Source organism: Lissotriton helveticus, chromosome 5_1 (assembly GCF_964261635.1).
Source record: "Lissotriton helveticus chromosome 5_1, aLisHel1.1, whole genome shotgun sequence".
In the NCBI taxonomy this organism is placed as follows: Eukaryota; Metazoa; Chordata; class Amphibia; order Caudata; family Salamandridae; genus Lissotriton; species Lissotriton helveticus.
Genome location: NC_136065.1, coordinates 369375771 through 369392764, shown reverse-complemented (window position 1 = coordinate 369392764; position 16994 = coordinate 369375771). Strand labels below are relative to the sequence as shown.

The 16994-nt window shown below is 50.0% G+C and overlaps 1 protein-coding gene across 11 annotated transcripts in view; it reads right to left on the bottom strand.

Annotated features, from left to right (window-relative positions):
• The window catches only part of UBR4 (ubiquitin protein ligase E3 component n-recognin 4), a 2329353-nt gene that overhangs the window by 1332288 nt on the left and 980071 nt on the right, over positions 1-16994 (bottom strand). For all 11 annotated transcript variants that reach the window (XM_078642504.1, XM_078642505.1, XM_078642507.1 and 8 more), the window contains exon 38: positions 11974-12201. In XM_078642504.1, the coding sequence (XP_078498630.1) occupies positions 11974-12201 (228 nt within the window). The remainder of the gene's footprint in view (positions 1-11973; positions 12202-16994) is intronic.

Below are 16994 nucleotides of genomic sequence, written 5' to 3'. Positions count from 1 at the left end.
TATCTCCTGCTCTGGGAGGACTCCCAGCAGCAGGAGGGCAGACTTGTGTCTCGGTGGCAGCATCCATTTTGTGGATGCTAAGGCTCTGTCTGACTTTAACCGGGGTTAGGGGTTACATACATGTCGTGTCCCTCTAGAAGGGTGGAATGCTAACCCCGTCGCCAGAATTGGCGAGGGGTTAGTATTCCAATTCGTATGACACCTTACTCGACATGTTTTGATAAAGCGATACCAGAGTTGGCATATAACCGCGAGGATTATAATGCACTTAAGAGTATATGGTATGCGATATCATGGAAACGGCTATGGGATGGATCCCGAAAGCCGCAGACAGGCTCAGCTCATGCCAGAGCACCATCTCACACGATTCCAAGCACTCTGCCTTCAGGATTGTTAAGGCCTGCCATAGGAGTGACTGATAGGAGATCTGTGTGTCCATTTTTAGGGTTAGATATAGGTATACTATATCTAAAGCAAAGGGTGAGTATACCACCTTGCCCCAGCTGTCGTGCAGCCAGTTGTGTCAGATTTGGATGGCCAGCCAGGGGTGGCATAATACATGCTGCAGCCCCTGGTAGGCCCTGGGTACACCTATGCCCTGGGTACCTAAGGTACACTGTACAGGGACTGATAAGGTGACTCAGTATCCAATTTAGATATGTACCTAAGGTACATGGAATCCATTTTACAGAGAGAGCAGTAGGCCTGAGGTCCTGAACAGCAGGGCCTCAGGTCAACTAAGTCAGAAAACCAGCAAAACACCAGGCAAAAAAGTTGGGGGCAACCATAGTCAGGGATCTACCTTCCTACACCTCCCAACCCTCTCCATAATCTGCATCCTCCCCATATTCGGAGTCAACGATGTAGACCGGCTCCTCGGGGTCAATGGGCCCCATCGGCGCCGGACTCGGCGTCGGCGACGCCGGTCCGACTCCGCATCCAGAGTAGGAGAGGGAATGGGGTGGCGCCGCCCGGAGCTGGCGCCGGAGCCCCGACGCCGGCCGGAGCCGGCGTCGGAGTCCTGGCGCCGCGCGGAGGCGGCACCATGGGTTGCCCCGATGGAAACGGCGCCGGAGAGGCCGGTGGACCAGCCGGCGTCGACCCTGAAGGGCCCAGCGGCGCCGGGGCCGGAGCCGCCGGCGGCGTCGGGGCCGGAGCACCCGACGGCGTCGGGGCAGGAGCACCCGAACCACTCGGGCCCCCGGACGGGACCACCGGGCCCGCAGGCGCCGTAGGCCCCGTCTGAGGAGACAGCGCCCTCATGGCCATGAGGAACTCCTCTATCTCCTCTCGCGACGCGCCTTGCCCAGGGACCGTCTGGTATGGAGCAGGCAGCGTCGGCGACCCACTCGGAGCCGCGGGGGTGGGGCCACCCGAACCCCCGGCCGCATCGCGCGAGCGTCGGGGGGAGTCGGGGGTACGATGACGACGCCCCGACTTCTTGTGCCTCTTACCTGAGGAACCAGAGGAATGGTGACGACTTCCAGGGCGCTCGTGGTGGCTCCGCGACCGCTCCCTCGACCGCTCCCTCGACCTCCGGCCGGACCGGGACCGCTCCTGACGCGGGGCCGACACCCGGAGCTCGAGTAGCTTGCGGGACCGCTCCCGTCTAGCCTTACTCGTCAAGGCCCGGCAGTCGACACAGGACTCCACGTCGTGGTCCGCGCCCAGGCACCGGAGGCAGAGTCGGTGGTGGTCCGTGACCGACATCGTGCGGTCACACCCGTCACAATTCTTAAACCCGGGCATCCTATCGGCACCGTAGAGTTAGAAAGTTAATCAAAAAACGTTGGTCAAAAGACCGGAGTACTGCTCTTCGGATCTGCGCTAACTGGCGCGGAAAAAAGAAGAACCGACGTCAGCGCGCGGAGGCGGCGTCTATATACTCCAGCGACGTCATCACGGCGCACGACGCCGACGACGGACGCGGAGCCGCAGGGGACGCCTGCAGACGACGCCTACCGACGCGCAGGGGTACTGCTACGCAAAAGTTTCCGGATCCAGACTGACGCCTGGGGATATTCTAAGGTAAGGAATCTAATACTAACCTGTTTCTTTCAGATGTACATGGTTGTCAATTTAGAGAGAGAACAGCTAGGCTGTGGGTCTGATTAGCAGGCCCACAGCCAGGGAAAGTCGTAAACCAGTGAAGCAAAAAGCAAAAAGCTGGGGTGACCATAGGATTGCAGACCCCACTCTCCTACAGATGATAAGATTGGTGGTGCCACTGGGAGGACTGGATTGGTTCTGGGTAAGTGGTCTTGGATGCACATCTAGGTTGTTGCTCATGGATGGAACCTGGGCAGGGCACCTATTGCCTTAGAGGTCTGTGTCCTTAATTTTCTTAAGCATGGTATCAACCTGGGGTACGGACAGGTAGGCCTCGAACTGCAGGTTGCCAAGGAGCAGTTGCACTTCTGGCTTGAAGTCAAACACAAGGAGCCAGGAGTAGCGCTGGAGGGACGATTGAGGTATTCATTCCTTTAGCTGCTGTATCTGCTGAATCTAATGCACACCTGATAGTAGCAGTGGAGATGGTTTTCCCTTCTCCCGCAAGTCCCCACCCCCTTTCAGGGTTTCGGTCAGGGAGGTGCTGTTGGAGCCCCTGCATCTCCTCCCAGTGAGCTCTATCATATCGGGAGAAGAGGCATACAGAATTGGCAATGTGCAGATGTGTGACAGCAACCATCACTACTCTTTTCTCTGCCGCAGCAATCCGCTTGCTCTCTTTGTCAGGAGGTAGACTGTCGCCTATAACCTGTTCTGCTGCCATTTTCCTAGCAGTGGTGACAGCCGCGGAGTCTGGTAGGACATGATCCCTGATGTAGAGCAGGTCGACGGATGTATGCTTATACTTCTTTTCTGTACGAGGTTGTGACTATCGGGGATTTGACCGGGTCCTTGAAAATCTCTGGGGTGGATTTTATCAAACCCTTGAGATGGGAGAGGTATTGAATGGAACGCTCAGTGTTTGAAAGCGTCTCCACCAAAAGGTTGACATCCCCAGAGGCGACAAAGGCCACCCTTATTGTAGGTGGCCATGCATTAATAACAATGTGATATTCCGTGGAGTCATCAGGGGTGTAGGTATTCACTGGAACATGTTCTAGATCTGGGTCTCAGAGGGTCTAAGTAATAATCCTCTGAAGGATCATATTAGCGGGCAGGCTAGATGGGAAAAAGTCTGCAGCTGGAGAATAGGGGCTAGGAATGCCTGAATCGGAGTATGACTCCAATGACCCCTGACCGAAAGTCATAGGAGGCGAGAGAGGAGGAGGTGGTGGTGGTGGAAGAGATGAACGTGGAGGTGGAGTGAGAAGGGGAGGTGGAGAAGGAGAAAGAGCAGGAGCTTTGCCATTAGGCCTCTTTGAGTGCAAATGAGGCACACAAGCTTCCAGTGGAGGGACTTCTTTAAAAGCGCTTCTTTGGCAGTTTTTTCTGAGGCAACGATCTTACCTGTGTAAGGGTGAATATTGATACTCCACTGCCTCTTGTCCAGCACCTCCTGTAGCCTCTCCAGGATTGGGTTTTTCTCAAACTCGAGTGGAGGACTTCGGAGCTGATGGTTATTTCGGTGACGACAGCAACTGCTCTGGCGATGATGATGCTTCTCGCCTTGAAGGTGAGCCTGGCTTCTAAGTGTTGCAGCTAACTGGCGTCCTCGGACTTGAAGCTTGCAGCTCCTGGATGGAACTTGACTCTGATCCGAGGCCTTGCTTCAGTCTCGATCAGGACTCAAGGGTTGTGGTGCACCTAAAAATGGCGGCAGCATAGGCACAGGACTCAAAGATTGCCCCCCCAGAGGGGTGGTGTAAGGCTCAGATATGCCATCGTGTCTGGCCTCTGAGAAACAAATGGGTATCAATAATACTCAAGAGAGGCACAGGTTTCAAACAAAGACCACAGCCTCTGGCTCTGAGACATCAGAGTCAATCTCAGGTCAGGGTAAGCACGGTGGGAGATGGGTGACTCATCTCATTCCTCTACTCCAGCTCCAAGCGGATCAGACTCGCTGAAGATGTCCAGCATTTCGGAAGAAACACTGAAAATCTTCGGCGAGGCTGTGGGCCCACCATCTGTCTGATGCAGAGTTTTCTAGTTGTGGAATGCCAAGCAGGTGTTGCACCTGCCCTCGTCATGCTCTGGCGATGGGCAAAGATTACAGATGATGTGTAGGTCAGCCCAGGGGCATTTAAAATGGCATCTTCTGAAGGGTATCCATTCCACATCCTCGAGCTCATCTTCATTCTACAAAATTAGACTTAAGCACAAGATGGCCCTTAGGTCCTTGAGGGCCCAGTGGCACAGTTGGCATAAGAAGGCAAAAAAAAAAAGCATGTTAAAGAGTCTTCTCGAGATGTGATGGAAGGCAACAGGACCATAGGCCATAAAGGGAACCAATAAACTTGTTGAGACCAGGGGAACGTTGTTTCATGTCCGAACCCAAGAACAACAATCTAACTGCAGAGTCAGTGACCATGCAGATCCAAACCCAGAGGATGCACCATGACCTTGTGACTCGAAAGACTTCTCGGAAGAAAAACAAGTTGAAAACATCCCTATTCAACACTAGATGGCAGCAGTATTCAAAGCATGTTTATCTACAGCCACCAGTTTTACAAACTGAGCTTTACGTTTTCTGGTTAGGATCTCACTAGGTTTATCAAACCCTAGTCTGTGTCGCATCTCAATGAATATTCTGATGCTCCTGTTGCATTGGGAGAAGGAGCTTGCGTTTACCATGCAGTCATCCAGGTAAGGTATACATGTATCCACTTTATCAGATAAGTTGCCACCACGGCTAGAGATTTTGTAAGCACCCTGGGTGCCAATCTGATGCCAACGCGGCCCACCTTTAATTAATAGTGAAGTTGGTTTAAGAAAGAGAGCAATATTTTTTGCGTTATATGGCTCATGGGTATGTGCAAGAAAGTATATTGAGGTCTATTGTTGCCATATAGTCTTTTTTCCACAGCCAAAGGATGGCATCTTCTAATGTTGTCCTTTTGAATGTGTGAGTCTTTATTAATTTGTTTAGAAAGTGAAGATTCAGAATTGTATGAAGCGTTTGCCCAGATTTTGGCACCAGGAAGTATGCAGAGTAGTTTATATTGCCTGTTTCTGCAGCAGCTCCTCTACTTCCTGTTGTAAATGTATATCTTTTTTAATCCATGATCTTTTCCTTGGGGTTGCACTTGGGAGTCTTTTGTAAAAGTTCTATGCAATACCAGAGCTGAATGATGTGGAGTATCTATTTATTGGATGTGACCTTCCTCCTTTCTTGGAGGAACCCCTCTATTCTGCCCCCACAGGTGTTGTGTAGTGGGGCGTATGTCATGTAGAGTCACTTAGTTGAGGAGCTTCTTCCTCTGTGAGCTAGCACCTTCCTCTTGCCCTGCCCCAAATGTTTGGCGCTGGGCTGTAGATAACTGCCAATTTACGGTGTTGCTTGCTATGGCCCAGCTTGATGGTAAGAAGTTTGTGGTGTTGAAGTTTGGAAGCTCTGACTTCTGGCTTGTCTTCACATGGGGATTGCTCCTCTTTGGGATGGCGGCAGTATTGCAGCGTCCCTAAGGCCTTTTCTGTCTCGTTGTCTAATTGGTGCTTTCCAGCGAAAGGGTGTAAATGATGTTGGATTACACATCATGATTGGAGCCTAAACCTCATAGCCAGGAGTGTCTCCTAAAGTTTGTCCCTGTGATCAATTGCCTTCGTGCCTGTAGGAAGGTAGATCCCTGACTATGGTTGCCCCCAACTTTTTGCCTGGTGTTTTGCTGGTTTTCTGACTTAGTTGACCTGGGGCCCTGCTATTCAGGACCCCAGGCCTACTGCTCTCTCTGTAAAATGGATTCCATGTACCCTAGGTACATATCTAATTGGATACTGAGTCACCTTATCAGTCCCTGTACAGTGTACCTTAGGTACCCAGGGCATAGGTGTACCCAGGGCCTACCAGGGGCTGCAGCATGTATTATGCCACCCCTGGCTGGCCATCCAAATCTGACACAACTGGCTGCACGACAGCTGGGGCAAGGTGGTGTAATCACCCTTTGCTTTAGATATAGTATTCCTATATCTAAACCTAAATGGGCACACAGATCTCCTATCAGTCACTCCTATGGCAGGCCTTAACAATCCTGAAGGCAGAGTGCTTGGAATCGTGTGAGATAGTGCTCTGGCATGAGCTGAGCCTGTCTGCGGCTTTCGGGATCCATCCCTTAGCCGTTTCCATGATATCGCATACCATATACTCTTAAGTGCATTATAATCCTCGCGGTTATATGCCAACTCTGGTATCGCTTTATCAAAACATGTCGAGTAAGGTGTCATACGAATTGGAATACTAACTCCTCGCCAATTCTGGCGACGGGGTTAGCATTCCACCCTTCTAGAGGGACACGACATGTATGTAACCTGTAACCCCGGTTAAAGTCAGACAGAGCCTTAGCATCCACAAAATGGATGCTGCCACCGAGACACAAGTCTGCCCTCCTGCTGCTGGGAGTCCTCCCAGAGCAGGAGGCAAGGACAAAGGGTTTCCTGCCTGGGGCGGTGCCAGCACCGTCCCAGACAGGGTTTTGTGTATTCCAGGTAGGCAGGGCTACAGAGGAAGGTGACTGCAAGTGGCACCCCGGTGCTCACTGTGCATAGGCCGGCTGAAACCAGTTCCAGGGGCACTCCAGCCCCTGGCCTGGGGAAAGCCCGCCAAAGGAGAGGGGTGTAACCACCCCCCTCCTGGTCCCACCCCTAGGGCAGGACTTAGTCGCGTGCCAGCCCCCTTTTCCCAGATAAAGGTAGGAGCAGGCCCCCTTCCAAATTAGATCATCTTTGAATCCTGAAACTACTTTCCACGAAAGGAACTCAAGACTTCTTCCTAAGATTTCTCCCTTGTGACTAAGGAGTAGTCACCCTGCATCCGCAGGCACCATCTTAAGAACACTGCGGTCTGCTGCAAGTCCTTCCTCCGGAATCCGACTACCCAGCTCGACGAGAACCGGCTTCCCTGGCACCTCTGACCTCTACCCACCTCTACAGCCCAGCTGAGAATCGTGGGTGCGACGAGACCTCGAGGGACCGGCCATCTGCAAGACTGCACGACTTCTGCACAGCAAGCCCGCCGAGTAATTTCCTGGTGAGTGCTTTGGGGTCCGAGAAGCCCCAACCCTGAGCAGCTCCAGCACCGAAGTGCAGCCTCCAAGCATCTCCACGATCTGCGTGGGGCCCTTCTGCTTTTTGCTGCTCACCGCGTTGTTTGGCTACTAGCCCGCTGGCTTGTGGCCTTCTGAACGACGCCCGACGACATCACTGCTGCTGGTCTGGTTGCTCCAGACCGGCCCTTGCTCCCTTCCCGAAGAGGAGCACCCAGGACCCTCCTGGTCCACTCAAGACGCCATTTTGAGTCCACCGCGTGGGCTTGACTTAGCCAAGGCTTGTTGCCCAATCCTGGGTTCTTCGACGCCGACAGCTTCATCCATCGTGGGACAGCTCGCCTCTCCATCCTGGTCGCCGACAACGCCTCCTGGTCCGTGAGATCTGCAGAGCCAGCGTCGCCCACTCACCTAGTCGATGTGACTACCATCCGGTGCCCTCCTGGTGCCCACTGACTACTGGCTAGTAGTCACGAACTTGGTCCCCTCTGCTTTCAGGTGTCATCCATCTTCCAGATCCAGGCTTGGATCAACTCGAACTATCTTCACTGGTCGCCTGCCAGCATCTTTTCTTCCAGGCTCCTGGTCCGGCAACGAGGATTCCCGACGTCTTTTGAGACCTATGCAGCTGCAGCCCCTGGGCTAGGTAACTTCGGCATTTCGGTGCCCCAGCATAGCCTCACTATCCAAGGGTCAGGATCCACTGTCGTTTTCTCCCTACCAGGTCGGGTTCGCCCGTGAACACTAACTTTAGCGTTACTAGCTTCCATAGACTTTGTCCCGCATCCCGCGTGAGAGTGCACACTCTGCACCCGAGTCCCCTAGGCCTCCTAGAAGTAATCTAACGATTCCCAAGACAAGTCCTAGCGATTCCAAAGCCTATTAGTACTGTACTTACCTGCTAGTAATTTCGCATTCCACTTTTAGAGTATATGGTTTTTCGTGCCCCTCGGGCATTTGTATATACTGTGCTAACTTAAGTATTTTCGTAAGCCTGTCCTCATAAAGAGTACAGGGTTGTTGTGATTATAATAAATACATTGTTTATTTTCATAACACTTGTGTGGTGTCCTTTCACTGGGTGTTCAAGGGGTAATGTGATGGTAAAACAGCTGGCTTAACACGCCCTCTAGAGTCTTAGCCTTAGACTGCTCGTATCCATGCTACTAGGATAGCTGGTCTATAAGGTTGACTTACAACCAATCATCAATAAGGGTTGTTTGGACTGATATATAGTGATCACTAGAATAGTGAACACTGCACATCAGGCCAACTTCTCACAGTGCCATATCTGAAGCATCCATTTCAGACTTCAGGAAGGTATATGCAATAGTCTTCTACTCGTCTATAAGGGAGGCCACCCTCTTTTGATACTTCTCGGGCAGGAGTTCCATTAGTTCCACAATTTCCTCCCAATGCTGGTAAGCGTAGCACTTTAGCAGAGCGTTCGAATTGCAATCCTTCAAGCACTGCTGCACCTCTTATGACCTTTTGACCCACCATCTTAGTCCTCTTGCTCTCCTTCTCAGGAGATGACCAGTGGATTTGGGAGACATTGGTTCTTTTCCTTGCAACGGCCACTATGATGGAATCTACTGCTGCATGTTTGATATGTATTTATATTTTTTCTCCATCTTGGAGTTAGTGATTTGCAACCCACCGCTTCTTTGAATGCCTTGATTTCTTAGTATAGAATAGTTAGCGGCATAGGTTGGTACTGGCTCCTGCTTTGTGAGGCTTGGATGATCTCTAGGATGAAACCAGCCTGTGCTTTCTCTTTCTTAAGCTGCAGTTCACACTTGTCTGCAACTCTCTTGACCACCACAATATGCACGGTGATGTCTTCCGGTAGGATGTCTTAAGCGAAATGATTCGACTCACTCATCTGGCAAGTCTGAGTTGAGGACTTTCCACCGGTCAGCGATGCTTTCGCCATCCTGGAACATCTCCAAGTCCTCTAGTTCACCTGCTCTTCTCCCCGGGGAAAGGTATAGAGGGTGGTTCAAGTTCACCCTGTTTCTCCTACTCTAAGCTCTTCACCCCAGTCAAAGGGATTCTACATTCCCTAAGGGATGAATCAAAATCCCTCTTCTAGTGGAAGTTAGCGGCTATTTCAACCTCTTCTTCTGCTCGACTTCGAGTGACCATTCTTCAAAATTTTGCGCTGTCGGGCACCTGAACGTGCCACCTTTGTCCTCTTGCGTCCCCAATCGCCTTTCGATGTTGAGTGTTTGACAGAGGAACATCCTCCACTGGTGACCCTGTTTCAGGGCTTGTGGGGTTTCTTTTGTTGTGACTTTCCTTTAGTGGACAAGAGTTTTGGCAGCAAGGCAATTCTGTGAGGCTTCGAATCCGATGGCTTTGGGTCAACTTCACTAGGTTTTTTCGGTTCTCCCTCCTTATGTTTTTTCAGGCGTTACTTCGCTCAATTTTGACAAATTCTCCTTCAGCATCAGATACTCCTCCCTTCACCACCTCTGTGTTCTAGAAATTGTTTTTGTCGTCCCTCAGTGAAGGACGCCTCTTCTTCTGTCCCTGCATGGTGGCTTCTCTCTCAACGTTTTTAGTTGCAACTCTAAACTTGCCTCACAGCCTTCATCGTTTTGGTCCCTAGGTAAGCAGAGGATGCGGACCACATGGTTGTCCCTTTGGGCAAACTTATGGCGGCACTACGGGAAAAATCTAAAAGGTAAATTTTCCATCTCCCTCAACAATTTCAGTCACCTAACCGCGCATTCTCCGACAGCCTGTATACGCGGTGCAACTACTTTTCTGTATTCTTTGGTGCCTTCATTTCTTTTTCTCTCTTGATGATCCCTCTAGACTGTTTTTCTCCCAGATATGTGCAACTATCGCTGAACGTACTTGCTTCCTTTTTGGTGTTGGTGGACCTTCAGCTGACGCTTTCAAACTCAACAGCTGAAAAAAGGATCTGAAGATTGCCCCTGCACAGAGGGATTTCCATGGCACACGTCTGACCTGATAGAGGGATCGAACCTACCACCAAATTGAAACAGATGACACCCAACAACAAAAAGAGAAAGAGAGGGCTCAAATATGTTGTGTCAACCACTAGATGGCGGATAGTGTACAGCATGTAAATCTAGAAAAGCTACATGCTGCGCATATTATATATATATACATTATATATATATATATATATATATATATATATATATATATATATATATATATATACACACACACACACCCCTATGCGCACATATATGTATATATCTGTACACCCACCAAACTGTTAAATAAATGTCCTACATTTTCACTGTAGAACAGGACACCAAGACAACTATTGCATTGTTTGAAATTAGTTGGTGGTAACTTGTAAACACTATACTTGTGCAATCTAATTAACTTATCAAACTTTTAAAAACTTGCGCTGCTTTGAACTCTGTTGCGAATATGTGATTACAATTCTATAGCTTGAACTTACAATATATTAGGAAAAGTGCCTCTGTGCTTTAATGTGTCTTCGAGCAAAGAAGGACCGCGGTTGCATTTCCTTAAGGCAAGGGTCCCTGCTGCTAAGGCATCTTTTTTCATAATATAAAACAAATTAAAATGTTTTCCAATGATGACCATTCTTAGACAGGTTCACAAAATGTATATGCCAGGGTGCACCAATGCCATGGAAGATAATTAAGTTGAACAATGGTAAAAACACCCATACACGCCTTAGGTCATGTTTTTCCCCTTCTAATCCAAGGAGTCGTCAAGAAAACAACACTTAGGCTTGAACATGAAAGTCAGGTGGCATTAAAGCACTATTCTAGAGCGCTATAACAAAGCTGCCAACAAGTACAGAGATGGTCCCATGTACGCCAAAGCATGAAGCACTATAAATATTGTTGTAAATAAACACTTTATATTGATGATCACAGGGGTGTGTAGTTTTATAAATGATGTACTTCTCCAAGGCGCAGGATGCTTCAGAAATCTATTTACCATGTCAAATAAGTAAATACGTTTGTACCTTTTGGTGTGATGTAGCGAGGTGACAACCTTTGGCAGTGATCTCAATATTGTAGAGTTCCAAAAGCAGTTATGCTTATATTAGGGCTCATAATATATCAGGGTTTATATTCCAGAAGGGGTGAAATTTTACCACCTTTCCTCAAATCTACCTATAGGGCTTGTAGAAGGCGAGCAGCGTTAGTTGTAAGGTTGAAATGCCCTGTGGGGTGTACTCCCATAAACTAACATTTATTAGTAACGATCAACGCCTCTCCAACCTCTTCATATATATACTTGAAATTGTTGGTAAATTAGCTGTGACAAGGGCAGGAGTAAACTTTTATGAAGATTCAAAAAAACTGGGGTGTAGGTAAGGTGAATTTGCAATCACCCAGCATATTTTCAAATAGGCATGAGTATATTTGCTTGTGTGAAAATACAAACGTTTAATAAGAGTTTAGTTTCCAGGCCTACTTCTACGAACTGAAGTGAACTCATGAAAGTCGTAAATCAGCACCAATGCAAGGACATATACTTGCTAGTGCACTTTAAGAATATGTAACCTAACTTCATCATCTTCATATTTTTCATAATGATTTTACACTAATTCATCTTTAATAATCTTTTAAAATATTGTCATGCATCAACACAATTGACAAAATGACTACTCCGAGAAATGGTATTTACAGTTGCAAATTAGTTTTGCAAAACACTTTTTTAGAAGAGATTCAAGTTGCAAAAGCGCATGTTTCATTCAATGGTCCTTCATTAAACTGCCCACTCCCACATACTTGCTTCAAAAGTTAATTCCTTGACCCTTTCATAGTCCTGCTAAGTCATATTTAAATCAACTTACCTGGCTCAGTAGCTCCTCCCTGCAACCTTCAATGGTCCTGCACAGGCTGCTCTTCTTGGGTTTCTCATCGTCAGACGCCTTCCCGTCACAAATGGTGACCTTGCTTTTGTCAGCAGGGGAGGCAGTGGAATGTCGGAGAGCACTCTCAGGGGCTCTTGACTCGGTCTGAAATGCAGACTCTTTCATTGTGGAGCTCAAGCCACTACTTGGGGTTCTCTTCACAAGAGCCTTAAGAAACAAAGGCAACTTTTAATGATGTAGAAATTTACCTTAGGTAGGTGTCAAAACTCTCAAGAACATCACAACACACCAACAAAGGATATTCGCAAAAATACATACACCAGACAGTAAAGAATAAGTTACTTACCTTCGATAACGATATATCTGTAAGAAACATAGGTTAGTTATAGATTCCTTACCTTAAAGCAATTACCCCCAGGCGTCAGACTGGATCCGGAAAGTGTTTTCGTCAGAGGTACCTCTGCGTGTCGGAAGGTGGCGTCGGTCGGCTCCGTGGTTGTCGTCGGGAGGACGTCGCGGCAGCTACTTAGACGCCGCCCTCATGAGCTGACATCAGTTCTGTACACGGCTTTCCGCGCCAGAAACTCAGAGCCATACAAGACAATGACCATTGGTGCACAAAACTAGGGCCCTGAGAGGATGTCCTTAACCCTAGAAATCAGTTCGCAGAACGGGGAGGATGGGTGGGACGGTAAAGAACCTATCACTAACTAATGTCTCTTACAGATATATCGTTACACAAGTAGTAACTTGTTCATTTGAAAGAGACACGTTAGTGATGGATTCCTTACCTTGGAATAAATACCCCAGCAATACCAACCCCAGTGGTGGGTCTGCGAACCAAGATCACACCAGAAAGTCCCGGAGAAAAGAACGACCAAAGAAGCAGTCTCTCCGGACTTGGCTGTCCAGGCAGTAGTGTTTGGTAAACGTGTGCAGTGATGCCCACGTGGCTGCCTGACAGATGTCATTTAGAGGCACTCCTCTTCCCAAGGCAGTAGTGGCTGCCGTCGCCCTGGTGGAGTGAGCGCGCAGCCCCACTGGAGGCTCCTTTTTAGCGAGAGAGTAGCAAGCCTTAATGCACAAGTTAAAGTTACTACTTGTGTAACAATATATCTGTAAGAGACATTAGTTAGTGATAGATTCCTCACCTTAGAATATCCCCAGGCGTCAGACTGGATACAGAAAGTTTTGCTAGCAGTACCCCTGCAGGTCAGAAGGTGGCGGCCTGCGGCTCCACGTCAGTCGCTGGCGTCATAAGCGCCGAGATGACGTCACGGAGACTACTTAGGCGCCACCCATGCGCGCTGACGTCAGTTATGTACACTACTTTCTGCGCCAGGAACGCAGAGCCAGGCAAGAAACTGACCACCGGTGCAAAGAAACTAGGGCCCTGAAAGGGAATGACCTTAACCCTAGAAATCAGTTCGCAGAACGGGGAGGATGGGTGGGCGGTAAGGCATCTATCACTAACTAATGTCTCTTACAGATATATTGTTACACAAGTAGTAACTTTTGCATCTAAAAAAGTGATAGATTCCTTACCTTAGAATAGATACCCCAGCAATACCAACCCCGGTGGTGGGTCTACGAACAAGATTACACCAGAAAGTCACGGAGAACAGAACGGCCAAAGAAGCCGTCTCTCCGGACTTGATGCACAAGTTACTTACCTTTGGTAACAATACATCTGTAAGAAACAGTAGTTAGTGTTAGATTCCTTACCTTAGAATATCCCCTGGCGTCAGACTGGATCCGGAAAGTTTTGCGTAGCAGTACCCCTGCGCGTTGGTAGGCGTCTGCGGCTCCGCGTCCGTCGTCGTGATCGCCGGGATGATGTTGTCGGAGCAATTAGAGGCCGCCCTGGAGTGGTGATTTCAGTTCTTGTACATAGCTTTCCGCGGCAGGAACGCAGAGCCATGCCAGAGACCGACACTGGTGCCATGAAACTAGGGCCCTCAAAGGGAGATACCTTAACCCTAGATATCGGTTCACAGAACGGGGAGGATGGGTGGGGCAGTAAGGAATCTAACACTAACTACTGTTTCTTACAGATATATAGTTACCGAAGGTAAGTAACTTGTGCATCTGACAAAAACAGGTTAGTGTTAGATTACTTACTTTAGAATAGATACCAGCAATACCAACCACGGTGGTGGGTCTGCGAACCAAGATCACACCAAAAAGTCCTGGAGCACAGAACGGCCGAAAAAGCCATCTCTCCGGACTTGGCTGTCCAGGCAGTAATGCCTAGAAAACGTGTGCAGCGAGGCCCACGTAGCTGCCTGACAGATGTCCTGCAAGGGGACTCCCCGACCCAGGGCAGTAGTAGCCACCGTGGCCCAAGTGGAATGCACCCTCAGCCCAACAGGAGGCTCCTTTTTCGCCAAGGAGTAACAGTCCTTGATGCACAACACGACACACCGAGATGGTCCGCTTGTGCATCGCCCGTCCCTTCTTAGCGCCCACGCAACCAACAAAGAGCTGGTCGTTCACCTGGAACTGGTGTGTGCGGTCTAGATAGAAGGAGAGCGCACGTTTTGGGTTCAGACGGGGAGCCTCTCTTCCTCTTTTGAGGGAGACGAAGGCGGAAAGAAGGTGGGCAAGGTGATGGACTGCCCGATATGAAAGGCTGTAACCACCTTGGGCAGGAAAGAAGGACGAGTTCTCAAGACAACTTTGTCTGGATGAACAGAGAGGAAAGGAGGTTTAGACGATAGAGCCTGGAGCTCACTCACTCTCCTGGCAGAGGTGATGGCAACCAGGAATGCAGTCTTAAGAGTCAGAAGACGAAGAGGGCAATTGTGAAGTGGTTTGAAAGGAGCGCACATCAAATATGTTAGAACAATTTACAACAGGGGACTTGAAAAGAGAAGGCTGATCAGGAAGCCTCAAGAAGGCTGAAATGGCAGAGAGGTAGCCTTTGATAGTGCCCAGAGCAGAGCCCTGCTGGGCAAGAGATAGAAGAAAGAGGAGAACCTCTGAAAGGGGGGCAGAAAGTGGATCCACAGCCTTTGCTGTGCACCATGCCACAAATTTGTTCCACCTGCAGGCGCATACCGATTTTGTGGAGGGACGCCTGGCAGCCAGAATCACATCACAGACTTCAGGAGGCAAGTCAAATGGCCTCAACTGTCGCCGCTCAATCTCCACGCATGTAGGTGGAGACTGGACAGGTTCGGGTGGAGGACCGTACCCTGTTGATGCGACAGATGGTCCTCCTGAAGAGGCAGACGAATCGGGGTATCGACTGACATGCTGAGTAGCTCGGGATACCAGTATCTTCGTGCCCAGTCCGGAGCCACAAGGAGGACTTGGGCCCGGTCTCGCCGGATCTTCTTCAGCACTCTGGGCAGAAGTGGTATAGGCGGAAAGGCGTACAACAGACCGCAGCTCCACTTGTGCCGAAAAGCATCTCCGAGCGAGTGCCGCCTTGGAAATTCCAACGCGCAGAATTGCTGACATGGCACATTCTCTTCGGTGGTGATTAGATCTAACCAAGGTTCTCCCCACTGTTGAAAGAGACCTTGCACCACCTCCGAGTGAAGACGCCACTCGTGATCCATCAGACACCGGCGGCAGAGTTTGTCCGCTTTGGCATTCAGAGAACCTGCCAGGTGTTGAACCACCAAGGAAATGCCTTGACGTTCCAGCCACGTCCAGAGGCGAAGGGCCTCCTGACATAGGGTCGACAACCCCACCCCACCCTGCGTGTTGCAATACCACGTGGCAGTGGTGTTGTCCATGAACACCTGCACTACACTTCCCCGGACAGAGGGAAGGAATGCCTTCAGTGCAAGACTAATCGTCCAGAGTCCAGAAGGTTCATGTGGAGCCCGGACTCCGCTGGAGACCAGAGGCCTCTGATCTCTGCCTCTCCCATGTGGACGCACCATCCCAGAAGGGAGGCATCCGTCACCGCTGTGAATTCTGGTTGGGGAAGGGAACGGGATCTGCCACTGACCCAATCCTGGTTTGTGAGCCACCACTGCAGTTGTTGAGGAGTGCCCTCTGAGATCTGGACGTAATCTGACCGATTCCCCTGATGCTGGGACCACTGGAACTTCAGGTCCCACTGTAGAGCCCGCATATGCCACCTGGCATGGTTGATCAGCAGGATGCAGGAGGCCATGAAGCCCAGCAGCCTCAGGTTCATTCTGACCGAAACCCGGGACAAGGACTGAAAGATCAGAATCATAGCACGAATGTCCCGGACTCGCTGTTCGGGAGGATAGACCCGAAACTGCGCAGTGTCCAGAACCGCTCCAATGAAGAAGAAGTTCTAAGAGGCATTCAGGTGCGACTTTGGCAAATTGATGGAGAACCCCAGCAAATACAGGAGGTTGGCCGTAGTCTGGAGGTGGGAGACGACTGCCTGGGGCGATCCCGCCTTCAACAAGATAGGGGAAGACCGAGACCCCTGATCTGCGCAGATGAGCTGCAACCACCGCCATCACTTTCGTGAACACCCGAGGTGCGCTGGTAAGGCCAAAGGAAAGCACAGTAAACTGGAAAAGCTTGTGGCCTACCGTGAACCGCAGGTAACGCCGGTGGGCCAGCAGGACAGGGATGTGAAAATAAGCATCCTGCAAGTCCAACGCTACCATCCAGTCTTGTCGAGGACAGACAAGACCTGAGCTAGCATCAACATTTCAGAGGAAGTGATTGACATTCCTGAGGTCCAAGATAGTACACAGGCCATTGTCCTTCTTGGGATCCAGAAAGTAATGGGAGTAGCAACCACAACCTACTTCTGGGACAGGAACGCGCTTGATGGCTCCCTTGGCCAAGAGAGCCGTAACTTCCTGTTGGAGAAGTGCCAGATGATCCTCTGACATGCGGTGGTAACCCCCTGAACCACGACGCTGGTTCCCACGTCCCCGGCCGCGCGAAAGTAGAGTACCTTGTTGCGGATTGTGGCCCTGGGTGGGACGTAGCGGGGTACCCCTTCCGTAGCCACAAAAGGGGTGAAAAGAAGACTGCGCCGGACGGAAGGAGAG